We start from the raw sequence: 27,446 nt of genomic DNA on the forward strand, positions 1-27,446 counted from the left end.
GTGCTGCCCAATGTAGGTCATTAACCTTTTTCCTGCACTGTCAGTTCCCCTGGTCGTACCCCCAGTGCTGACAGCCGCCGCCACCTCGTCCCAGGCAGCACTGGCTGACCCTCCGGGATCCTTGGGGGAACAGAACATCCCTCCTGGCCTCCACAGCGCCTATCAGTCTCCCCAGGCCTGCAACCCCAAATCTTGGGGCCGGTCTCCTGGTCACCAATGTTGCGGGTTTGCTGAGCAAGTGCTGCTTAATTGCTGCTCAACCTTGTTACTGGGGGGCTAGCGAGTGTGGTGCCAGCGAATCAGCTGCCGAGCCTTCATTTGTGGCGAGAAGCCCGTGAGGCCTTGCTAAGTGGACCAATTAATGTTGACTAGCGTGGCCAGCTTTGCTGGGCTGAGTGCCGGGAAACTCGTGGCAGTTCCCACTCCCTTCAACACGTAGAAATCTTTGCGGAGAATCGTGCGCACTGTTTCACTCCAATAAGGGAGAAATTGAGAGTTTGGGCTCTGGTGTGGAGGGAGAGCTGGAAGGTATAGCTCAACGGAGGGAGTGACAGCTGGGCTTGGGGTAAACGGTATATCGGGTCGTGCACTTACTGAGCTAGTGCAGAGTCCTTTCCGTTTGTTTAATGTTTTTAAAATTTGTTACATCCACAAATGTGCTGGTTAGGGCAGTGCTGGTTTAGCTCAGTGGGCTAGACAGCTGGTTTGTATTGCAGAACAAGGCCAGCAGCGCGAGTTTAATTCCCGTACCAGCTTCCCTGAACAGGCACCGACTAGGGGCTTTTCACAGTAACTTCATACTTGCGACAATAAAAGGTTATTATTATTATATGTATTTCTATCAGACACAATACGGAGAACACTTCTATGACAGCTATAGATATTACTGTCGCCAACTTTTAGCAGATACAGCAGAAGAGCAGACATTGTCTTTTGAGGAGATGTGTAAACAATCTGTGACAATTCACAGATTACATTTACAGGGTATCTTATTTTGCACCGTGCCAATGTCACCGATGCTACAATGTTGTTGCTGCAGACTTCTTTGTACATTTCAAACAGCAAGAGTTTTGCTTCACTCATTGGAGAAAATTTGCTCTCTCAATGGTGTGTAATACTGGATTTCCGGTGGCAGCCATGAACTGAGCGGTCGCTGTCTCTTTGGAACTTCATATTCGGCCCTTTTAACCCATCACAAAATCCCCCCAGCTTCATCCCTAATTAATATCCAACCGACTAAAATGCCATTGAACCAGCCGCAGGGCCAAAAAAACAGCAAGAGTCGGGAAAGGAAACCCACAAGCCCAGAACAAGGGGACACCTGGTCAGACAGTGGCAGACCCAGCAGGGTCATCAACATCAACACGGCCCATTCATCGATGGAGATTCTATTGCTAGAACTCCAGAAGCACAGAAAATCAATAAAAGAGGACCTTATGTAGGCCATGCGGTCGGCAATAGAAGCCGCACTGGCCTCCAGACAGGAAGTAATAGATAGAACAGAGCGGAATCTGGAGGCCCAGGAAGGGACCGTGCGGGATGTGGAGAAATTGGCCACCTACAAGTATGGGTGGATCACCTTGCTAGAAGCCGAGGTAGCAAGGTTGGTGATGACCCAGAAAGTGCTTCAGGGGAAATTGACTATCAGGAGAAAACGTCCTGCCGACAGAACATGTGGATTATCGGGCTACCAGAGGGCAGGAACCCAACGGGATATGTCTCAAGGATGTTTGGGAAATTGGTCGGAGAGGAAGGCTGGCCAAACCCCCAGAGGTAGACCAGGCCCAGAGGTTTCTCTGGCAAAAGCCCAAGCCAGGAGATCTACCACAGGCAACATTTGCAAAACTGCATAAGTTTCAGGACAAGAAGCGGGTTCTTAACTGAGTGAGGAGCACACAATCATTTAAGTGGAATGGACACACATATTCAAGACATTGATGCAACCCTGGCACCCGCCCTTGGAAAGAGCACCCTACCAAAGCCCACACCTCCACCCTATCCCCGTAACCCCACCTAACCTTTTTTTTGTTTGATATTCTGCGTAGGTCAGCAGATACAGAGGTGATGATGTGAGTTCGAATGGGCAGCAGAGTTTTGGATCAAGTCTGACTGCGGGACATTTGGGCGACAGTGATCATTGTATCAGAAGATTTAGGCTGTCTATGGAAAAGGAAAAAGAACAACCCAGAGGAAGAGTAATTAACTGGGGGGGGAAAGTCAACTTCAGTGGGTTAAGAATGGATCAGGGCCGAATAAATTGAAGTCAAAAGGTTGGCAGGAAAAATGGGAGTTGGTCAATGGGCTACCTTCAAAGAAGATAGTTTGGGCACAGTCAAAAGGAAAAGGTAGGGCAAACAAGCCAGAGCACCTTGGATGATAAATGAGACAGAAATTAAGGTAAAGAAAATAAGATGCGCATATGACTGATGTCAGGTAGAAAATACAATGGAGAACCAGGCTAAATATAGATGGTTTGGGAGGGAAGGTTAAAAAGCATATCGATGAAGCAAAGTGGAAGTATGAAATACGGCTGACGGCCGATATAAATGGGCATCCCAAACTCTTCTCTTCTCTCAGCATATAAATAGTAAAAAGACAGTAAGTAAAAAGGAGTAGGGCCAATTCTGAACCAAAAAGGGAATTTGCACATGGGGGCATTGGGCATAGCTGAGGTGTCATTGAATACTTTACATCTGTCTTTATCAAGGAAGAAGATGTTATCCAGGCCGTGTTGAAAGAGGGGGTAATTGAGACATTCAAAGCGTTTAAAATTGGTGAGCAAGTGTTAGTTAGACAGGCTGTCTTATATTTAAAGTTGATAAAGTACCAGGACCGGATGCAACGCATTGAGTAATATTGAGGGAAGTCAGAGTGGAATTTGCAAGGCAATGGCCATAAATTTACAATCTTCCTTGGACTCCAGCCTGTTGCAAGAAGACTGGAGAATTGTAAACATTACGCCTTGTTCAAAAAAAGTGTAAAGATAGACCGAATTACAACAGACCCTGTAGTTTAATTTCGGTAGCGCAGTAACTTTGAGAACCGGTAATTTGAGACAAAACTAATAGTCACATGGATCAATGTGGGTTAATTAAGGAAAATCAACACTGATTTCCTAAGAGAAAATCATGTTTAATTAACTGTTTTTTGAACAGTTAACAGAGAGGGTTAATGCTTATGGTGTGGTGTATGTACATGGCCTTCCAGACGGTATTTGATACAGTGCCAGACAGACCTGTTAGCAAAGTTATAATAGCTCATGGAATAAACAGGACAGTGGCATCATGGATACAGGATTGGCTGAGTGACAGGAAACTGAGGGTCTGGTCACTAGATGTTTTTTGGGAAAGGAGGAAGGTTTGTAGTGGAATTCCTTGGGAGTCGAGAGTTGGGAACCTTGCTTTTCCTGACATATATTAATGACCTAGATCTAGTACAGAGCACAATTTCTTAATTTGCAGATAATATGAAACTTGGAAGCATTGTGAACTGTGCGTAGGATAGTGTCGAACTACCAAAGGACATAGACAAGTTGATGGAATGGGTGCACAGGTGGCAGATGAGGTTCAGTGCAGAGAAATGTGAAGCGATTTATTTTAATAGGGAGAATGTTGAGAGATAATGTAGAATAAAGGATACAACACTAAGGGGTTTTGGGGGTGGATATGTGCACAAATCATTGAAGGTGGCAAGACAGGTGGCTAGAGCGGTTAATAAAGCATTAAGTGTCTTGGGCTTTATCAATAGGAACAAAGAGTAGAAGAGCAAGGAGGTTATGTTGTGTATAAGGCACTTATTTGGCCTCGGGTGCAGTATTGTGTCCAGTTCTAGTCAACACATTTTAGATGTAAAGGCATTTGAAAGAATACAGAAAAATGGATGAGAATGTTTCCTAGAATGAGGAACTTGGGTTATGCAGATGAATTGGAGAAATTAGGTTTGTTTTCCTTCGAGAAAAGAACACTGAGCGGAGACTTGATAGAGGTAACGATTCTGTGATACCAGATGGTCTCATGTCTCCAGAGGGTAGAGCTTGGGAGAGTGGCCAGGAAAACATGGAATACTCAGGTCTACAGGTAATAGAGGGCGTAAATAAGGTTCCAGCGGCAGATGAACTGAGACAGGTGATGTTACAGAGGTAGAAATAGGTTGTCTTTGCGATATCATGGATATGTGGTCAGGGCCTTATCTCTGGATCAAACACGACATCGAGAAGGTGCTGAGTGTTTGGTTTACCCTTGAATAATTCCCAGGGAGAGGGTTGGAGTCAGTGGACATAGAACAGAGTTTGTGGCAGAAACTGAAGACCATGGCTTTGGTCTTTCCAATATTCAGTTGGAGGACATTTCTGCTTCTCTTGCAATGAATGTCGGACAAGCAAATTGACAATTTAAAGACAGTTTGGGGGGGGGTGGGGAGGTGGTGGTGAGATCGAGCCAGGTGTCGGCAGTGTTCATGTGGAAATTGGTGGGTTTTTTTGATTGATTTTGTTGAGCAGCACGAAGATGAGAAATAGGAGGGAGGCCAGAAGAACTTTGGGGGAACATCAAAGTGAACAGTGTGGAAATGGAAAGAGAATGCATTACACCGGGGATGCCGTGGCACAGTGATATTGTCACTGGGCTAGAAATCCCACGACCCAGGTAATCCTCTGAGGACCCTGGTTCAAATCCCACCATAGCAGACAGTGGAATTTAAACTCGACAGAACATCTGGGATAAAAAGTCTAATGATGACCATGAAACCATAGCCAATTGTTGTAAAAACCAATCTGGTTCTCAAATGACCTTCAAGGAAGGAAACCTGTCACCCTTACCTGGTCTGGCCTGTGGTGATGTGCATCACTGTAAATACATGTAAACTAGCCAGACACTAGAGGGAGCACCAGAAACATCACACACACACACACTCAACCAATAGATAAGTTAGATAGGAGGCGACCAATGGACATTCACGATACATAAGGAGGTGACACGACCACAGGGGGGCATTACACCAACCCATATATAAAGGACACCACACACATGATCTCCCCTTTTGGCCAGTAGTGAACTGTTTAAATCCAGATAGCCTTTTGTAAGGGCCACGAAGAATCCAGCACGAGTTTTAAGGATACAAAGTAATAACATTTATTTACAATAACATATATATAACAGCAGCAGCAACTTCCCTTGCTGCACACTCCTTCCTGTTGGTTCCAAACTGGCCAGCTTTATTTATACATGGGGTTTACTCATGGTTTCTCCGCCCCCCCCCCCCCCCCCCCCCTCATTGGGGAAGCTCATACTCCCACAGGATTGTGGGATTGTCATTAGTCCCCAGCCAATGGTAAGCAGGCAGGTTATAACATCCCTCCTCCTCCTCTCCTCCCCCCCCCCCCCCCCCCCAAAGTCCAAGGAATCCACCGAAGACCCTGGCAAAGGAGGGCGTCAGACTCGTTTTGCCGCAGGCCGGACACCATTTGCACGCGGCGCTGGATCAGGCGGCGTAACGGTTGTACATCCACGGCCCGTGGACCCGAGGATTCCCCCTCTGATGCGTCCTGTGTCTCCATCTCGGAGTCAGAGTCTGCTGCCTCCGTCATGTCAGCGTCTCTATCTCCATTCGATTCTGTAACGACCTGCGCAGGCTTTGAGTGAGGCACCAGAGGAAGATTGTGAGGTCTACCTTCCCTTGTCTCTGCGGCTGTAGAAATGAGCTCCGGGGGCGGGGAATCTTTGGAGGGGATAGTCCTCTGGACCGAACGTGGTCTACATGTTTGCGCTGGAGACGACCCTGGGCTTGCACCTGGTAAGATATAGGGCCCGTTTGGCGAAAGATTACGCCAGGAACCCACTGGGCACCACCAGCAAAATTCCGAACGAACACTGGGTCACCGGGCGCAAACTGCCGAATTGGCCGATGCCGAGAAAATCCCTGTCCCTGCCGTTCTTGTGTGCGGCGTACTTTTGCGCCAATGTCCAGGAAAACCATACTAAGGCGGGTGCGAAGCCTTCGGCCCATTCGGAGTTCTGCGGGAGCTACCCCAGTCGCCGCATGGGGGGTGGTCCTATACGTAAACAAAAAGCGAGCCAGTCTCGTGTCCATTGATCCGGAAGACTGCTTCTTTAGACCTCTTTTGAATGTCTGCACTGCGCGCTCTGCCAACCCATTTGAAGCCGGGTGGTAAGGGGCAGTGCGGATATGGCGTATGCCGTTCATCTTTATGAACTTCGCAAACTCCTCACTCGTGAATGGAGTGCCGTTATCCGTGACCAGCACCTCGGGGAGGCCATGCGTACTGAAAGACAAACGCATCTTTTCAATTGTTGCGCAGGACGTTGTCCCCTGCATCTTATGCACCTCTAGCCATTTAGACTGGGTGTCGATTAATAGAAGGAACATGGATCCTTGAAAAGGGCCTGCGAAATCTGCATGCAAGCGTGCCCAAGGCCGCCCTGGCCATTCCCAGTGATGTAGGGGCGCGGCTGGCGGAAGCTTCTGATGCTCCTGGCAAACGGAGCAGTTTTGGGCCACCTTCTCAATGTCGGTGTCGAGGCCTGGCCACCAGACATAACTCCGGGCCAACATTTTCATTTTGGTCACACCTGGATGCCCATTGTGCAAGTCTCTTAGTATCAGCTCCTAGCCTTTTTCCGGGACAATCACACGCGTCCCCCACAAGAGGATGCCGTCTTCCACGCTGAATTCTGACAGCTTGGAGGAAAATGCCCGCATCTTTCTTGGGAGCTGTCTATGCTGCCCACCATACAGGACTATGTGCCGAACCTTTGACAGGACTGGCTCCGTCTGGGTCCACTCACGGATCTGTGATGCCGTGACAGGCAAGGAGTCCATAAAATTTAGGGTTGCAACCACCTCACCGGTGGTGGTGGTCGACATGGGGCCGGTCGATAAAGGCAATCGGCTCAGTGCGTCGGCATTTGCTATCTGCGTTCCTTGTTTGTGCTCCAGAGAATACTCGTATGCAGCAAGCAACAAAGCCCAGCGCTGGATCCGTGCGGAAGCAATGGGCGATATTGGCTTATCCTCTCTGAAAAGTCCCAACAGAGGCTTATGATCAGTCACGATAGTGAAATGGCAGTCATACACGTACTGGTGGAAGCGTTTCACCGCAAAAACCACTGCCAGGCCCTCCTTCTCGATCTGCGCGTACTTTTTCTCCGCTGCAATCAATGTGCGGGAGGCGAAAGCTATCGGTCGCTCGGCCCCGTTCTCCATCTTGTGGGACAGGACGGCCCCAATACCATACAGGGATGCATCACATGTGACGAGCAAAGGCTTTCCAGGATCATAGTGGGTTAGTAACCCAGACGACGACAATTGTTGCTTTACCCGCCGGAAAGCGGTTTCTTGCGGCTGACCCCAAACCCAGGTGTGATTTTTCTTTCGCAGAAGGTGCAACGGGGCCAGCGTTGTTGCCAGATTGGGGAGGAACTTCCCGTAATAGTTTACGAGACCAAGAAAAGAACGGAGATGCGAAGTGTCAGTCAGGGCGGGGCCTGTTGAATCGCACGCACCTTCTCTGCGACGGGGTGCAAACCTTTGCGGTCCACCCGATAACCTAGGTAGACTACTTTCTTTACTTTCTTTGCCTGAAACTTTGTGTACGTAAACGGACTCCAGCCTCCGAAAAGCGTCTAAGGACAGCCTCCAGATTTTCCAAATGTTCCTGCTTCGACGCCCCTGTAATCAAAACATCATCAAAGTAGACAGCAACACGTGGTAAACCTCTCAAAATGCCCTCCATAACACGTTGAAAAATAGCGCAGGCAGAGGATACTCCAAAGGGCAACCGTGTATATTCATACAGGCCCCGGTGTGTATTAATCGTTACATATGGTCGGGAGGCAGGGTCCAGCTCCAACTGTAGGTAGGCGTGACTCATATCTAATTTTGTGAATGAGAGTCCGCCTGCAAGCTTCGCGTAGAGATCCTCTATGCGAGGCATTGAATATCGGTCGAGTCGGGAAGCCGTATTCACTGTAAGTTTATAGTCGCCACACAAGCGAACTGTGGCATCTGGCTTCATTACAGGTACAATTGGTGCTGCCCAGTCAGCAAAACGGATGGGCCTGATAATACCCAAACTCTCCAAACGAGTGAGCTCCCCTTCTACCTTCTTGAGCAAGGCGTAAGGCACCGGGCGCGCCTGGAAATAGCGCGGCGTGGCTCCTGGTTCGACTCGGATACGGGCTACGGCCTCTTTTATTTTCCTCAAACCAGGCTGGAATACATCTGGGTATCGTCCTAGCACCTCAGTCAACCCTCCGGAAACTGTTTGGAGGATGTGCTGCCATTGCAACCGCAAATGGCGCAACCAGTCCCGACCCAACAGACTGGGCCCTTGGCCACGCACCGCGATAAGTGGGAAACGCCCCTCCTGGCGTCCATAAACAACAGGGGTCATTGTAGTTCCTGCAATGTCCAATGATTCCCCCGTGTCAGTGGCCAACCTGGCCTGTGAGTCGGTTAATGTAAGGGTCTGTATACCCTGCTTGATGCGGTCGAATGTCCTCTGGGCGATCACGGAGACCGCTGCGCAAGTGTCCAACTCCATCTCAAGCGGGTGACCATTGACCCGTACTGTCACCTTAATGGGGGCCACACGGGGAGCTGCCACACAATGCAGCTGCAGGCAGTCGTCCTCCGTCTCCACGTCCTCAGGAGTAGTCGCCGCAGGTTAATCCACATGGAAGGTACGGCCCCTGGGCTGGTCCCAGTTTCGGTCGGAACGATGGCGCCTCTGGCGCCCCCAGGACCAACGTCCGCAACGGGGTCGGCGCCTACAAGTCTGACACGGACATGGCTCCTCATCCATTGGTTCTAGAGAAGGCTCCCTTCGGGGAGGAATGTCCGACGGCCACTGGCGTTGGTCCGGACGTCGCCTCGCCTAAGGTACCGCAGGAGTGCGGGGGGACGTTTTCGGACGGAAGGGGTTGCGCCCCAAGGATTGCACTTCCATTCCCTGTAGCTCCTGCACTCCTCGTTCTGCGCTCTCTCGGGACAATACTATTTGAATGGCCTGTTGAAAAGTCAATGTTGGCTCAGCTAACAACTTTCTCTGGGTGGCCGCATTGTTAATACGGCAAACCAAACGGTCACGTAACATTTCTGACAAGGTCTCACCATAGTCACAGTACTCCGCAATCCTGCGTAGCCTGGATAGAAAGTTAGCAAGGGATTCTCCAGGGGTCCTCTCAGCGGTATTAAACCGGTAACGCTGGACTATCGTGGATGGGGTTGGGTTAAAATGTTGCCCCACTATATTCGCAAGTTCATCAAACGTTTTGGTGTCCGGCGCAGCTGGGTACGTAAGGCTCCTAATCACCCCAAACGTATGCGGGCCGCAGGCGGTGAGCAATATGACCACCTGTCGCTCGTTTTCGGTGATATTGTTTGCCCTGAAATAGTAACGCATCCATTGTGCGTACTGGTTCCAGCTTTCCAGCGCAGCATCAAAAACATCCAAACGTCCGTACAGAGGCATGGTATGATAGAAAACAACTTCCAACCTGTATCCAACAAAAATCCAGGGAGGTGGCTTCAGCAGTGTAGACAGCTATTCACTTTAACCCTCGTCGCCAGTTTTGTAAGGGCCACGAAGAATCCAGCACGAGTTTTAAGGATACAAAGTAATATTTATTTACAATAACATCTATATATAACAGCAGCAGCAACTTCCCTTGCTGCACACTCCTTCCTCCTGGTTCCTAAACTGGCCAGCTTTATTTATACTAGGAGTTTACTAATGGTTTCTCTGCCCCCCTCATTGGGGAAGCTCATACTCCCACAGGATTGTGGGATTGTCATTAGTCCCCAGCCAATGGTAAGCAGGCAGGCTATAACATACCCATACCTCAGCGTACAGTGACAACCAGCAATACCCAGGCAAGATGTTCGAGCTCCCGGTGCCGCAGCAGCTCCAGTGCCACGGCGATCTCCGCGAAAACTGGCATGTATTCCGGCAAATGTTTGAACTCTTCCTGGTGGCAGCCGAAATTGAAGACCTGGCCGATGATGAAAAAACAGAGCTTCTCCTCACCATCGCCGGTGCCAGAGCAGAAGAAATCTATTTAAAATTCAAGTTCTCCAAGGGGCAAAACAGGTGCGACTTTGAGGCAGTCCTGGGCAAATTCGGCAAATGCTGTGAGGAAAACACACTCTAATCGGCAAGAAAAGGTAAGAGAAGCGCCAGTACTCACCTCGAGGCCGAAGTCCCGGACCAGAGAACGATTTTGGCCAGCGGCCATCTTGTTAAAGGGACTACACTAGCGCAGTTGCGCGAGAAGTGCGCAGAATGGGAAGGTTCGCTTGCGCATGCGCGTGACGCCGTGCATGTGCAATCAAGAAAACGGCCATCGATAAAGGAACAGCGATCTGTGCATGCACAATCGCTTCCTACGTGCTACGTCCACGTGCGTCATGACGTCAGAGGCCCATACCGCACCAATTTAAAGGGGAAACGTCCCAAATCAAAGAAAAAATCTTTTAAAGCTGTAAAACAACCTTCCTTAACCTGGAATGACAGCACAATGCCTCAAATTGAACCAGGAAATGAATTTAACCTCCGAAGAACCCTGCAACAAGCAGTTACCTACGCACAAACCGATGATTCCGACCTTGAATACTTCGATACTGACCTTTACCTTTTCTCTGGACCTCGCAAGCCCAATGACAGCTCCATGGTCCTAGACGACTACGACTCGGACAAACCTTTCACCTTGAGAGGCTACCCCAGTACCAAATCCGAACCGCAACTGGAAGTGTTGCACATTGGCGACCCCCGTATTGAATCCGACGCAGACGCGGATTCGTTCTTCGGATTTGAGGATCTTCAACCCAGCAGATATGACATCCCAACTCGTCAGTGCAGGATGATGCTGCAGCCTGAAATTCAGCGACAGAGAGCGGTACAAGCCCACAGAGAGCGGCCTGCTGCCACACAGAGCGTGGTCCACGCCCCGCTCAGGGTTCCCGACTCTACGAAAGAAGACATGCAAGACTCCACACCGCAGTCCTTGCATGAAGAAGAAGTGACTCCAGTGTCACAAGACTCCACAGCAAGCTTGTGGACAGACTCCACAATTGCAGAAACGCAAGACTCCAAAGCGCAGTCCTTACACACACCAGACGTGACTCCAGTGTCACAAGCCTCCACAGCGTGCTCATGGACAGCCTCCATGATAGAAGCAACGCAAGACTCCGATGCGCAGTCCTTGCAGGAACAAGACCATGAGGGTCTAGCAACCTCCTCTGACCAACTAGCGGCAGACGATGCAAGTCTGCCATGCTCAAGTAAACAGCAAGAAGACTATAACAGTCTACCACGCTCCACTGCACAGCAGGGTGACCATGATGGTCACATGCTACAATGAAGAACAAAGCGCCGATGACTGTTCAAGCCCAAATGAAGGACAACAGCAAGACAATGACAGTCCACCCACGTTGTTTGCACCACCAGATGAAAACTCTGACAATTTACCCAACCCTAGTGAACAGCAAGCAGCTACTGAGTATCTACCCACGGTATGTGAGACGAGTGACGACAGCATCCCACTTCCCATGCAAGATGTGCAAAGTGACAGACCTCAGCTAGTGTGTACAGAGGCACTCGACGATCACTGTGAGACCACTGGTGACTCCGGTGACACCACACTGCTTCCACCCTCATTCGCTCGAACCTCTCCACAAGACAATGCATTCCTGCATGTTCCGACTCCAGACGTGCAGCTTCAAGAAATCTCAACTGACTCAGTTAAAACAGACCAGACTCCAGATGGGGAGCAACCAAACGCCGACTCTGATTCACGTAAGCCGGGCTTTACTCCAGACAGGGAGTGCCGCAACCTCAGTGATGGCACGCTCAGGGTGACAGCAGATGCCACAACGACAGGAGATGGATCACTTAACAATTACACTGGGTCAGCAATAACAAGCAGCGGCTACAGTCCAAGAGGAATACACCAATTTTCACCACAGTCATGTCCACACATGAATTAAATGAAATGAAAATCACTTATTGTCACAAGTAGGCTTCAAATGAAGTTACTGTGAAAAGCCCCTAGTCGCCACATTCCAGCGCCTGTTCGAGGAGGCTGTTACAGGAATCGAACCATGCTGCTGGCCTGCCTTGGTCTGCTTTCAAAGCCAGCGATTTAGCCCTGTGCTAAACAGCCCCTGTGGAACATTTGTTCCACACCGACAGTGCGGCCAATGACAGCTCATGCTGGACAAACCCAGTATTCAGGCATGCAGCAGCCAGCAGTCTATGCAGCAGCCAGCCGTCTATGCAGCATATTCTCAAACAGGCCAGCACTACGGATTGCCCACTAATGGAATCAAGACCGAAGGAGGACTACCGCAAGCGCAATCTGCACTACAGACTGGATGCCTTAGTTACAGTCCAGGATTTGCCGCACCCCAGCCTGGCCAGACAGCATATTCCTATCAGATGCAAGGTTCTAGTTTCACACCATCATCAGACATTGATGCGAGCAGCAATTCTGTTTCCAATTCGACAAGCTTCAACGGTTCTCAGCAGGATCACCCTTCCAGCACAGCATGTGGCCAGAACCAGTATCCAACTTCAACATATGGCACATCCATGACCTCGAATGATACTGTTGATGGTACCTCTTCAATGTCAACGACCTATCAGCTACAAGATGCCATCCGACAGCACCACCACAAACATAAAAAAAGAAAAAGACTCCAAATCAGACAGTGAAGTGATTTGACCACTTCTTGGTTCCTGTGGCACGGAAACGTTGATGGCGTTCATAACCAAGAGAGACATTTGACCATGATGATTGATGGTTTATGGACTCACATGAATGATTTGGGCTTATTGTTTAATCACCGTTCCCATGACTTGTATATACCTTACCTTATCTACCTGTTCTTTGTTCAGTTTTCTTAAAGTGTACAGAAAATATGAACATATAAAAAAGGGAGGATGTGGTGATGTGCATCACTGTAAATACATGTAAGCTAGCCAGACACTAGAGGGAGCACCAGAAACATCACACACACACACTCAACCAATAGATAAGTTAGATAGGAGGCGACCAATGGACATTCACGATACGCAAGGAGGTGACACGACCACAGGGAGGCATTACACAAACCCATATATAAAGGACACCACACACATGATCTCCCCTTTTGGCCAGTGGAGACAGTCAGTGAGGACAGGCACAGGGTTGATTCAATATTACACCCAGCAGCTGGTTAGTCAGTCTGGGTAGCTATAATAGAATTAGCAGTAGTGTCGAACTCAAGTTATAAAAGTGTAAATAAATGTGTTGAAGTTATTTACACGTCTGAACCTTCCTTTGACAAATGCAACACAAGGAAGCCGTTTATGTTACAAAGGCAACATAACAAAACATGGCCTACATGTGACTCCTGACCAATGTGGTTGACTCTTAAATGCCCTCTGAAGTGGCCTTGCATCGACTACAAAGAAAACACAAAAGGAATAAATCAGGATGGACCTCCCAGCATCGACCTAGACACAGGAAATAATGACGGCAAACCCAGCCCTGTCCCTGCATAGTTCTCCTTACCAATATCGAAGCCTTGTGCCAAAATTGCGAGAGCTGTCTCACAGACTAGTCAAGCAACAGGCAGACATAGCCATACTCATGGAATCATAGCTTACAGAAAACGTCCCAGACACCACTATCGCCATTCCTGGGTATGTCGTCCCCCACCGGAGGACAGACCCAACAGAGGCGGTGGCGGCACATTGGTGTACGTTTGGGAGGGAGTTGCCCTGGGAGTCCTCAATGTTGACTCCGAACTCCATGAGGTCGCATGGCACCAGATCAAACATGGGCAACTCTGCTGATTATCTCCATGTTGAACACCACTTTGAGGAAGCACTGAGGATGGCAAGGGCACATATGCTCTGGATGGGGGACTTCAATGCACATTACCAAGAATGGCTCGGTAGTACCAGCACAGACCGAGCTGGCCAGGTCCTAAAGGACGTAACTGCTAGACTGGAACTACAGCAGGTGGTGAGGGAACCAACAAGAGGGAAAAACATACTGGACCTCATCCTCACCAACCTGCCTGCTGCAGATGCATCTGTCCATGAGATTATCGGTAGGAGTGACCACCACACAGTCTTTGTGGAGACAAAGTCCCATCTTCACATTAAGAATACCCTCCACCATGTTGTGTAGCACTACCACCGTGCTAAATTGGATAGACTCCAAACAGATTTAGCAACTCAAAGACTGAGGCGTGTGGGTCATCATTAACAGCAGAATTGCCAACAACGACAATCTGTAACCTCACAGCTCGGCATTTCCCCACTCTATCATTATCACCAAGTCAGGGGGTCAACCCTGGTTCAATGAAGAGTGCAGGAGTGCATGCCAGGAGCAACACCAGGCATACCGAAAAATGAGGTGTCAACCGAGTGAAGCTCCAACATGTCATGCTGGTTGGCATGCAAATGATAGATGGAGCTAAGCGATCTGACAACCAACGGATCAGATCTAAGTTCTACAGTCCAGCTACATTCAGCCGTGAATGCTGGTAGACAATTGAACAACTGACTTGTGGAAGCTCCACAAGTATCCCCATCCTCGATGATGGAGGAGTCCAGCACAAAAGATGAGGCTGAAGTATTTGCAACAATCTTCAGCCAGAGGTGTCAAGTGGATAATCCAGCTCTGCCTCCTCCGGAAGTCCCCAATATCACAGATGCCAGTCTTCAATCAATTTGGTTTCTTCCACGTGACATCAAGGAATGGCTGAAGGCCCTGGATACTGCAAAAGAAAAAGGCCCTGGCAATAGTACTGAAGACTTGTGCTCCAGAACTTTCAGCGTCCTGAGTCAACACTGGAAAATTTCCCAGATATGTCCTATAAACTAAAAGCACGACAAATCCAACCCAGCCAATTACCGCCCAATCAAGTGTACTCTCAATCATAGGCAAAATGATGGCAGGAGTCATCAATAGTGTTGTCAGGCAGCACTTACTCAGCATAACATGCTGGCGGAAATTGGGTTCTGCCAGTCACTCAACGTCTGACCTCGTTGCAACCTTAGTTCAAGCTTGGACAAAAGAGCTGTACTCCAAAAGGTGAGGTGAGAGTGACTGCCCTTGCTATCAAGGCAGTGTTTGGCCAAGTATGGCATCAAGGAGCCCTTGCACAAATTGATTAAATGGGAATCATGGGGGAAAACTCGCTACTGGTTGGTGTCATACCCACCAGGGGCTGTTTAGCACCGGGCTAAATCGCTGGTTTTTAAAGCAGACCAAGGCAGGCCAGCACGGTTCAATTCCCGTACCAGCCTCCCCGAACAGGCGCCAGAATGTGGCGACTAGGGGCTTTTCACAGTAACTTCATTGAAGCCTACTCGTGACAAGCGATTTTCATTTCATTTCACTAAGGAAGATAGTTGTGGTGGTTGGAGGTCGATCATCTCAGCTCCAGGACATCACTGCAGGAGTTCCTCAGGATAGTGTCCTAGGCCCAACCATCTTCAGCTGCTTCATCAATGACCTTCTTACATCATAAAGTCAGTAGTGGGGATGTTTGCTGATGACCGCACAAAGTTCAGCACCATTTGCAACTCCTCAGACACTGAAGCAGTTCATATCCAAATGCAGCAAGAGCTGGACAACATCCAGGCTTGTACTGACAAGTGGCAAATAATATTTGTGCTACACAAATGCCAGGCAATGACCATCTCCTAACAAGAATGGATCTAACCATCGCCTGTTGATATTCAATTGCATTACCATTGCTGAATCCCCCACAATCAACATCCTGAGGGTTACCATTGATCAGAAACTGAACTGATTAACCACATTAATACTGTGGCTACCAGGGCAGTTCAAAGGCTAGGAATCCTGCAGTGAGTAACTCATCTTCTGGCCTCCAAAGCCTGTCCACCATCTACAAGACACAAGTCAGGAGTGTAATGGAATACTCTCCACTTGCCTGGATGAGTGCAGCTCCAACAACACTGAAGAAGCGCTACCCCACTTGATTGATATACTGCCCACAAATATTCAATCCCTCCACCACCGCTGAACAGTGGCAGCCGTGTGCACCATCTACAAGAGGCACTGCAGAAACTCACCAGGGTTTCTTAGGCCGCACCTTCCAAATCCACAACCGCTTCCATTTTGAAGGACAAAAGCAGCAAATACCTGGGAACACCACCACTTGGAATTTCCCCTCCAAGCCACCCACTATCCTGACTTGGGAATATATTGCCATTCCTTCAGGGTCACTGGATCAAAATCCTGGAATTCCCTCCCTAACAGCACTTCGGGTATACCTACACTTCGGGGACTCTAGCGGTTCAAGAATGCAGTTCACCACCACATTCAGAGGGGCAACTGGGGATGGACAATAAATTCTGGCCTAACAGCGACGCTCACGTCATGTAAATTCATTTTTTAAAAAGTTGACTCGCTGGCTGCGATTGGGTAAGAATGGAACCAGGCGGGTGCCACTCTGTTAAGTGACAGTGGAGCAGAATGATGTGATTAGCTCTGTCGAAGGCAACAGGTAGGTGGAGAAACGTGAACAGGAATAATTGACTTTTGTGACAGTTGTTTGGATGTTATTTGCGACTTTGACAAGAGGCATTTTGATATAGTAACATGGATGATTTGAGGAATTGAAACATAAAGCTCCGTGAAAGATGAGCAGGGATCTCGGAGGGGGCCAGTACTCAAGGAGAGAGAGCTGACCTGGGAACCAGGAAGAGAAGTTGGCTGGTCAGCAGTTTAGTGGTGATAGGGTTGAGTGAGCAGGAGGTGGGTCTCATCGATAAGATAAGATGAGCTCGGAGGGAGCATGAACGGACAGGTACTGGAGAAAGCTATCGGTTCAAGGCTAGTGCAGTGGAGAACCTTCAGATAGGTTTGGCTAGGTAGGCTGAGGGAAGGGAGAAATGTTGTTAGGACAGCTAATTCAGCGGTATATTATTTACATATTTTTCATCTCAGAAATGTAATGTCATTTAAGCTGTAAAAGGAAAAAAGTAATTCCAGATATATTGTGAATGACCTGCAGGTCTGGGATTCAACAATACAATAAAGGGTTTGAGATGCTGCTAGTATTACAACTGTCAATATATTTTGCTGCTTTCATTGCCACTTTCATGAAGTATATAACTCGTAAACCAAATATGTATACAACAGGTACTATTTTTTTCCATTAGTGTCTGCGAATTATTACTTTTTCTGCAATAGGAACATTTGTCTTCAATTCTTTGTACTTTAAAGCTATAGTAGTTGTATTTTTGATTTTTTTTAAAGTAATGCTTGATGGGTTTTCTTTACCTTCTTTATAGAATATGCTCCTGGAGGCTCACTCTATGATTATCTGTCCAGTGCTAAAAGTGAGGAAATGGACATGGATCAAATAATGACTTGGGCAACAGATATTGCTAAAGGTAATAAATCTTCATAATGGCCAAAAATGTTTTTAAAGACATGCATTTTGTGGGGTTTTCAGAAACACGGGGAGTAAAGGTTCTCTGAAGGGTGATGTCGCTTTTCTGTGCAAACCCACCTGGGTGCACCATTTTAGAAAACCTCAAATACAGATTATTTGGAATTTGATGTTGCACATAAATATTCATTGTTCATGGGTTCTCATTCTGATTTTTAATTATATTTAAAAATAGTAGAATGTGTATTTTGAAAATTGCCTAACCCTGACCCGTTTGTGACCTGAGGGTGACCAAATATTCTTTACAATCAATGGAGTACTTATCAAGATTAGTCATTGTTGCGCGATTCACGTGACGCCGCTCTGATGCCAGTCCACCGATTCTCCAGTCACCGGAGAATCGGTGCTATTGGCACTTGCGCCACGCCGGGACCCCCCCCCCCCCCGGCGATTCTCTGTGCGTGATGGGCCGAGCGGCCGCCAAGATAGGCATTGTCCTGCCGGCGCCGTTCACATGTGTTCCTACCGGCGGGACCTCAGCATTCATCCTGCGGGGGGCGGCTTGGTGGGGGGGGGCAGGGGGGATCCGACGGCGAGGGGCCCTCCACCATGGCCTGGCCTGCGATCGGGGTCTACTGACCGGCGGGCTGGCTTCTCCTGGTGGAGGCCTATTTTACTCCGTGCCGGGCCCCTGTAGCTCTACGCCATGTTGCGTCGGACCCGGCGCGGAGAAGACAACTAGTGTGAATGCACGAGTTCGCGCTGGTCATATCGCACATGCGTGAATTTGCACTGGTCGTAACACGCATGCGCGAATTCGCGCCGGCTGTAGCGCACATGAACAAACCCGCGGCGCCTGTTTGACGCCGGTATCGGCAGCTGGAGCTGCATGAGTCGCTCCAGTGCCGTGCTGGTCCCCTGTAGGGCGCAGGAGCGCTGATCCTGGGGGCCTGGTGACGCCGTCGTAAAACACGATGGCGTTAACGACGGCGTCAACACTTAGCCTCAGGATCAGAGAATCCCACCCAATGTACGTGCAGACATTAAGTGAGAATTGAATTGGACTCAGCAGTATTGCTGTCTCCTAGACAAACAGTGTGTTCAGGTTTACACACAGGAAATTGCCAATTTGCTGAGATACAGGAAGACAACTGACAACCATTCCGTTTAAAAAATATATATTTTTTATTCCAAAAGGTTTTTCATTATAAAAAGGTAAAACAATAACATACAGTAAATTTCAAAATAAACCTATCCACATCTAACCCCCTCCCCCACTAACCCAACCCCCAGAAACAAACAAAACTTAACAAAAACCATATCCCCCCTAGCAACTGCTGGCAAAGTAACTCCCTGAAAAAGGAAATGAAAGGCTGCCACCTCGTGCAGAACCCTTTCACCAGCTCTCTCAAGGTGTACTTAAGCTTCAAGATACAAAAATTCCATTCGACCATTCATCCGGGCCGAGGCACTGGGTGGTGTCGGGGACCTCCACCCGAGCAGCACTCGCCTCCGGGCTATTAACGAGTCGAAGGCGAGGGCGTCTGCCTTAACCCCTGTCTGCAGCACCGGCGAGTCTGATACACCAAAAATGGCCACCAATGGGCACAGCTCCAGCTGAATCCCCAGAATCCCCGATGTGGTGCTGAAGAGGGAGACTCAGAAGTTTACATGTTTAGGGCAAGATCAAAACGTGTGCATATGATTCGCCGGTTCCCTAGCCCAACCATTGCACCTATCCTCCATCTCTGAGAAGGAATCACTCATCCATGCCCTGGTCAAGTGCGCCACCTTGAACTGGATCGAGCCTAGCACAAGAGGAGGTGGAGTTGACTCTGTGAAGAGTCTCACTCTAACCCTCCCCCATTAAAAATGGGACCTTTTCACCCTCCCACTTCCTCTTCCTCCAATGACTCCTGCTCCATTGACGGTCCAGCCATAGATATCTGAAATCCTCCACTCATCCAACTCAGCCAGAGACAGGACCCTATCTGAGAGCGAGGGTGACGGTGCCAGGGAAATGAAGGAATCTCCTTGAGCAAAAAATTGGGAACCTGCAAAAATCTAAATACATTAGATCTCAGAAGCTGGAACTTCTCCAATAACTCCTCCATACCGGTGAACCCCCCTTCAATAAATATGTCCCCCACCCCTCCCTCCCACATGCCCTGAATGACGAGGCCAAGCCAGATGGCACAAAGAAATGGTTGCTGCAAATAAGGGTCAACATTGACATGTAGCCCGGCTTAAAATGCTGCCTAAACCACTCCAAATCGTCAGAGTGGCTCGAGGTCATCTTTGCAGGAGAAAACGGAAGTGGGGCATTTACCAGGGCCCTCAGACTCAAACCTCGACACGAGCCCGCCTCCATCACCCTCATATAGAATCTGGAACCTTAAGCCACCCCCTCACCTTTTCAAAATGTTTCGAGTGGGCCTCAACCCCATTCACCAGACTGGTGAAGTTAGGTTTGTGGAGTGAGGCACCATCGTGGGCCATCCAGATTCCCAGATAATGGAAGCCTGTCCTAGCCAGGTGAAATGGAAACTTCCCCAGATCAGCTCCCCTCCCTGGGGGGATTCACCAGAAAGTATTGACTTTTGTCCTGATTCAGCTTACATCCTGAGAAGGAGACAAAACTCCTTAGTAGTTTCATTATCTCTAATCCCTTCGCCAACAGCTTAGAGTCAACAATGAAATGGGACGGTTTCATGATGTGGTTTCCTGTATTATGCTAGTTCTTTAAAAAATCTTCATGTGGAACAAAAGGATGTACACACACGGCAGACAGGTTATAAATAATCATAAACTGTTGCTGCTCATTTCCTAGCACTCCTATTTGTGGTCTTATATGTGATGACATTTGCATAGTTTTGCAATCCTCCATATTGTAAGGGTTTAATTTTCTCTTGTTGCAGTGCACGATGTATCATTTTCTGAATGTGAGGGTAGTAAGTGGTCCTCGGTCATGGCCAATTGGAACTAAGAAGTAGACCATTACTTTTCTAAAATCATTTATTTTAATAATTTTTCTTTTATTATTGTGTACATTTCTGTTTGTTCGTACTTATTTGATTTTAATCTTTCATTTTGTCATTGCTGGGCTGAGCATAACTTGCCAAGTCACACACTTAGTGGAGACCAGATCTGTGACGTACAGGAATAGGTCATCAGCATAAAGCGAACCCCCCTCAATCAAGTCCCCTCCATCCCCCAGAATCCCTCCGTGCCATCGGCAGAGTTTCTATCACCAGTGCGAAAAGGAGGAGCGACAATGGCCACTCGTCGCATTGGTGCGAACACTAGCCATGGGGTTCTTGTACAGCAGTTGCACCCATTAGATAAATTTCTGCCTGAACCCAAACCTCCCAAGTACATCAATGAGGTTCTTCCACTCCACTCTATCAAATGTTTTCTCTGCATCCAATAATATAATCCCCTCTGGCTCGGAGGTCAAAGAAAGCGAGAGGACAGCATTCAGAACCTGCCGTATATTAGAGGACAACTGCCTACCCTTCACAAATGTTGTCTGGTCTTCTGCCACTATATCTGGGACACATTGCTCTAACCACAAAGCCAGTACCTTGACATCCACATTTAGCAGCGATATGGGCCTGTAAAAACCACACTCTGTGGGGTCTTTATCTTTCTTTAAAATAAGGGAGATGGAGGTGTGTATAAACATATCAGACAGGTAACCTCGAGTTAAAGCATTGTTGAATATAGCTACCATTACTTGTATAGCTGGTCAGAGAATCTTTTGTAAGATACAACAGGATACCCATCAGGGACCAGGGCCTTATTTGTCTGCATCAACCTAATCGGCCGTAGCACTTCATCGGAGCCAAACGGGGCATCCAGCTCCTCCCTCCTCTACGCTCGGGAAGGACAACCTATCCAGAAGCTTCGGCATATCTGACTCCATCTCCGGAGGCTCCGACCTTTACAGAGCACTGCAGAATGCCTCAAAAGCCGCATTGACTTCTCTTGGTGTTATCACTAAACCCAGATCCAGTCTCCTCTATAGACAAGATTATGAGACTGCTGAGCGACTTTGGCTCCTTTTTGGGCTTTAAGTTTATTCTTGGGAAAAGTGCGGTTAATCCCCCAGGGAGGGGAGCCAATCTGGGGATATTACCCTTCTGCCGGGCCAGAGGTAGCTTCCAGTATTCGGGCATGCAAGTTTTGGACTCGACTACTTCCTGTGGTAACGAATTCCACAGGCTCACCACTCTCTAGATGAAGACATTTCTCCTCATCTCTGTCCTAAATGGTCTACCCCGTATCCTCAGACTGTGCCCCCTGGTTCTGGACGCACCCATCAGGAACACCTTCCTGCATCTACGCTGTCCCGTCTTGTTAGAATTCAATCTCTCCTCGTATATCAGTCCTGCCATCCCAGGAATCAGCCTGCTAAACCATCACTGCACTCCCTCTGTGGCTAGAACATCCTTCCTCAGATAACAAAGAACAAAGAAAAATCCAGCACAGGAACAGGCCCTTTGACCCTCCAAGCCTGCGCCGACCATGCAGCTCGTCTAAACTAAAATCTTCTACACTTCCGGGGTCCATATCCCTCTATTCCCATCCTATTCATGTATTTGTCAAGTTGCCCCTTAAACGTCACTATCGTCACTTCCTCCACCACCTCCTGCAGCGAGTTCCAGGCACCCACTATAAGGAGACCAAAACTGCACACAATATTCTAGGTGTGGCCTCACCAAGGCCCTGTATAATTGCAGCAAGATATCCCTGTTCCTGTACTCTAATCTTCTCGCAATGAAGGCCAGCATACCATTTGCCTTCTTTCCCGCCTGCTTTACCTCTTGCTCGTCTAATCCCATTCTTTTCTCTCCTTATCAATTTCCTGGTTGCCCCCCTTTGCTGAATTCGAAACTACTCTCAAACATCAGCCTCACCATTATTTTAGGCTGCATCATAAACCACTTTCCTTGATCGAATTCTATCTTCAACTCCTCTTTGTCACAGATGGACCACATTTTACTTTGGGTTTTTTGGTCGTCAACAGAATGAATATTAGTTGCAAATTATGATTTAATTCTTTAACGACTACAAAGTGCTCGCCTACTGTCATGTCTTTTAATGTGGTTTTCCAGTCTAACTTAGTTTTAGCAGGGATATGACCTGCTCTTCTAAACGCTTCGAGTAAATACATTGCATGGTGCATCATTGGCCAGGAAAGTATTATATTTGACGCCAAGCTCAGTTAAGTTAGCTTATTTCAGCTAATTAACTCTCAACTGGTGAATTTCTACTCTGATTGATATTCAGAAGTTCTGTTGGTAAATGTAAGCAGGCGGCACTGAAACTACTTCAGTTAAAGTTACCAACACCAGTATTGACTGAAATCACAGTCCCTCCAGTGAGCACATTTTTCAATATGGTTGACTACTGCACTCGCTTCCATTGTCTTTCTTTCATTGTACTGCCCTCTTACTTTACCGGGTGCAGCACAGTAGCATAGTGGTTAGCATTGTGGCTTCACAGCGACAGGGCCCCAGGTTCGAATCCCTGCTGAATCACTGCGGAGTCTGCATGTTCTCCCCGTGTCTGCGTGGGTTTCCTCCGGGTACTCTTGTTTTCTCCCACAGTCCAAAGATGTGCAGATTAGGTGGATTGGCCACGCTAAATTGCCCTTAGTGTTCAAAAAAGGTCAGGAGGGGTTATTGGGTTAGGGGGATAGGGTGGAAGTGAGGGCTTAAGTGGGTCAGTGCAGACTCGATGGGCTGAATGGCCTCCTTCTGCACTGTATATTCTATGTCTATGTTGTTGAGCTCTTAGTTGTTTATTGTCACGTGTACCGAGGTACAGTGAAAAGTATTTTTCTGCGAGCAGCTCAACAGATCATTAAATACATGGGAAGAAAAGGGAAGAAAAGAAAATACATAATAGGGCAACACAAGGTATACAATGTAACTACATAAGCACTGGCATCGGATGAAGCATACAGGGTGTAGTGTTAGGTCAGTCCATAAGAGGTCATTTAGGAGTCTGGCAACAGCGGGGAAGAAGCTGTTTTTGAGTCTGTTCGTGCGTGTTGTCAGACTTCTGTATCTCCTGTCCGATGGAAGAAGTTGGAAGAGTGAGTAAGCCGGGTGGGAGGGGTCTTTGATTATGCTGCCTGCTTTCCCCAGGCAGCGGGAGGTGTCGATGGAGTCAATGGGTGGGAGGCAGGTTTGTGTGATGGACTGGGCGGTGTTCACGACTCTCTGAAGTTTCTTACAGTCCTGGGCCGAGCAGTTGCCATACCAGGCTGTGATGCAGCCAGATAGGATGCTTTCTATGGTGCATCTGTAAAAGTTGGTAAGGGTTAATGTGGACATGCCAAATTTCCTTAGTTTCCTGAGGAAGTATAGGCGCTGTTGTGCTTTCTTGGTGGTAGCGTCGATGTGGGTGGATCAGGACAGATTTTGGGAGATGTGCACCCCTTGGAATTTGAAATTGCTAACCATCTCCACCTCGGCCCCGTTGATGCTGACAGGGGTGTGTACAGTACTTTGTTTCCTGAAGTCAATGACCAGCTCTTTGGTTTTGCTGGCATTGAGGGAGAGAACCACTAGGTTCTCAATCTCCCTCCTGTAATCTGACTCGTCGTTATTCGAGATCCGGCCCACTATGGTCGTATCGTCAGCAAACTTACAGATGGAGTTGGAACCAAATTTTGCCACGCAGTCGTGTGTGTACAGGGAGTAGAGTAGGGGGCTAAGTACGCAGCCTTGCAGGGCCCCGGTATTTAGGACTATTGTGGAGGAGGTGTTGTTCATTCTTACTGATTGTGGTCTGTTGGTCAGAAAATCGAGGATCCAGTTGCAGAGTGGGAAGCCAAGTCCTAGGTTTTGGAGCTTTGACATGAGCTTGGCTGGGATTATGGTGTTGAAGGCAGAGCTGTAGTCAATAAATAGGAGTCTGATGTAGGAGTCCTTGTTGTCGAGATGCTCTAGGGATGAATGTAGGGCCAGGGAAATGGCGTCTGCTGTGGACCGGTTGCGAAGGTATGCGAATTGCAGTGGATCAAGGTGTTCTGGGAGTATGGAGGTGATGCGCTTCATGATTAATCTCTCGAAGCACTTCATTACGACTGAAGTCAGGGCCACCGGATGGTAGTCATTGGGGCACGTTACCTGGTTCGTCTTTGGCACCGGTATGATGGTGGTCTTCTTGAAGCAGGTGGGGACCTCTGAGTGGAGTAGGGACAGGTTAAAGATGTCCGCGAACACCTCTGCCAGCTGGTCTGCGCAGGCTCTGCGTGCACGACCAGGGATCCCGTCCGGGCCCGTCGCCTTCCGAGGGTTCACTTTCAGGAAGTCCGATCTGACTTCGGAAGCTGTGATGGTGGGTATGGGTGAGTTATGGGCTCCTGGGGCACTCGACAGCGGATTGTTGGTTACCTGCTCGAATTGAGCATAGAATGCATTGAGTTCATCGGGAGGGGTGCGCTGCTGCCAGAGATACTGCTCGGCTTCGCTTTGTAGCCCATTATGTGTTCCCAGTGAAAGAACGTCTGAATCGATTTATATGAATACCATGTCAGGTCTTTGGCTAAATGTAGTAGAGTTTCCCTCTCATGTTGTAGCAGGGTTAAAAAGTTGAACCTAGAAGCATTACAATACTTACTTTCATCCCTCGATACTTCATTCTCTCTCCTCTGTGGGCTGCTTTTCACAGTCGGTCTTCGCCTACCGATAAGCTGTTACAATTTCTAAAACTACGGTTTCTGCCACCTTACCTTTCTTTGCCCTTGTCGTTGTATTTTGCAGACTTGCGGCAATTTAGTTAATCCATTTTGTTGTGTTATCTTCTGAAAGTCTGCTATATTTTCCCTACAGGTATGCATTATTTACATATGGATGCCCCGGTAAAAGTAATTCACAGGGATCTCAAATCGCGAAATGGTAAGCTATTAAAGCATTTTAAAATCCTTTCTGTAACTTTTTATTCAAAGAAATGCTTTAGTAAAACACTTTATAAATGAATGCCTGCAGGGTGGACTGCTTTTAAATAGCAAAAGCAATGTTAAAAATCATGTTTTCAAAGTGTCTTTGGGGCTCAAAAATGTGTTATTTTTCAGGTGAGGCACACATTGCCCACAATTGAACGTTTAACATTGTAATATTCTAATATAGCTTGTAAAGCATTTTTGGATGTTTCTTGAATTCAAACTGAAGGATAAAGTCAGTCCTTGCCATGGAATATTCTTTAAAAAGAATTACTTCACTCAGTTGTAAGAAGGAGCTGTTAAGGAACTGTCCAGCTGTCAAGGAAATGTTAAATTGATGACAGACTTTCAAGGAAATATTAAGTTAAGTTGCTGTCCAGCTGCCAAAGCTAACCAGGAAGTGTTAAAGTGTCAAAGCTATTCAGGAAGTCTGAGAGCTGTCCAAGCTATCCTGATAGTGTCAAATCTGTAATTAACTGTTCAAAGATGCCAGGTGAGTCAACATGGAAGGGGTAAGGGCAAAGGGTGGTGGATGGTAGTGGGGGGGCATCAGTTGGCTCTAAGTTTGCATAGGCAGTATGCAAACAATTGGGGTGGGCATGGGGGTGTGAGGAGCCTTGTTGGCATGGGGGTGTGAGGAGCCTTGGGGGTTGGGTGGAGGTTGTTGGTATGGATGGGACATACGGAGTGTCCGGGGTTTGAGAGGTGATTGTTTTTGTTCTATTATTATTTATTTATTTAAATACAATGGTGGAGCACGAGAGACGGACATTGCGTCTAGCGGCCATGCAGGTTCATTCCGGTTTATCCGCTGCAACTTGTTTTTCTGCCCCCCCCCGGCCCCTAGATCTGATACCTCGAAGAGCACAAGATTAATTCACAAAAAACTATTTCCTCTTTTTGTTTCTATTCTGGAAATATGAGAGAAACGTCCTAGTTGAAATAATATCTAATCTGTTTCATTTTATTTTACCGTTTAATCTAGTGGTGGTTGCTGCAGACAAAGTGTTAAAGGTGAGTTATCACAGTTCCACCTGAGTTTGTTTTGTAGTGCTACGGTTATAAGCCTGAATACTTTACAAAGCTGCTGTTTGCTTTACTCTAGATTTGTGATTTTGGTGCCTCAAGGTTTCACTCCCATACAACGCACATGAGCCTGGTGGGGACCTTCCCATGGATGGCACCAGAGGTTATACAGAGCCTGCCAGTGGCTGAGACCTGTGACACATTCTCTTACGGTGTGGTAAGACTGAAAATATGCAATTCAGTAAATATTTTACTTGTCAAAGCTGTTTCCACTTCAAAGTGCCACATTGCTTCGCATCAGCGATATCTATCTATTGAAACAAGTAACATTTTGAGAGCGAAAAAATGATTTTTGGGTTCATAATTTATAAAATCCCTACAGTTACTGTAACAAAAACTTCTCATGTACCAGTGATATCTGGAGGCTTCACTGTGCATTTTTGATGTATTTAAAAATGTTAGGAGGAAACTCAGGAACAGTTGGAAAAGGAGTTAATGTGGGTAAAGATTGAAAAACTGAATCACTAAACATGTTGGCCTCAAATTTTCGCTTTGGGTGCAGTTGCCGATCCAAGCATATATTACCCTCCGAATTGAGCAAAATTTTGCAAAGTCTTGCTGAATGTAAAATATATCATGACCAGTGCAATCTGGCAGCAGTTATAATATAATTTTTAAAAAGTTATTAGAAAAAAAATTCTTGCTAGATTTAGAAGTGATAACTTGATGCAGTTTTAATAGTACAGAATCAGCATTCCTAATCAGTTTGCAGGCCACCACCTGATTTTCAATAACTGAACATGATTTTCTTTTTAAACTGGGAAGAACCATTCCAAAGTTATGTTGGTGTCCAGCAAGCAGTTTCCTATTAAATCAAAAAATAATTATATTTAAAAAATTTTAAAATATGCCTATTACTGCCCTTCTTCCTTAAAAGAAAGAATATTTTTAAAGAGATCTCTCAAAGGCCCGGAAACAACTGTAATTAGTGCAAACCTGCAGCGGTGATGAATTCAGGATGGGTGTG

The 27,446-nt window shown here is 47.5% G+C and overlaps 1 protein-coding gene across 2 annotated transcripts in view; it reads left to right on the plus strand.

Annotated features, from left to right (window-relative positions):
* Nucleotides 1-27,446, plus strand: part of LOC140391556 (mitogen-activated protein kinase kinase kinase 20-like) — a 249,041-nt gene that overhangs the window by 25,432 nt on the left and 196,163 nt on the right. For both annotated transcript variants that reach the window (XM_072476180.1, XM_072476191.1), the window contains exons 4-7: nt 17,336-17,437; nt 25,284-25,349; nt 26,379-26,407; nt 26,499-26,636. In XM_072476180.1, the coding sequence (XP_072332281.1) occupies nt 17,336-17,437; nt 25,284-25,349; nt 26,379-26,407; nt 26,499-26,636 (335 nt within the window). The remainder of the gene's footprint in view (nt 1-17,335; nt 17,438-25,283; nt 25,350-26,378; nt 26,408-26,498; nt 26,637-27,446) is intronic.

This window comes from Scyliorhinus torazame, chromosome 2, assembly GCF_047496885.1.
Source record: "Scyliorhinus torazame isolate Kashiwa2021f chromosome 2, sScyTor2.1, whole genome shotgun sequence".
NCBI lineage: Eukaryota > Metazoa > Chordata > Chondrichthyes > Carcharhiniformes > Scyliorhinidae > Scyliorhinus > Scyliorhinus torazame.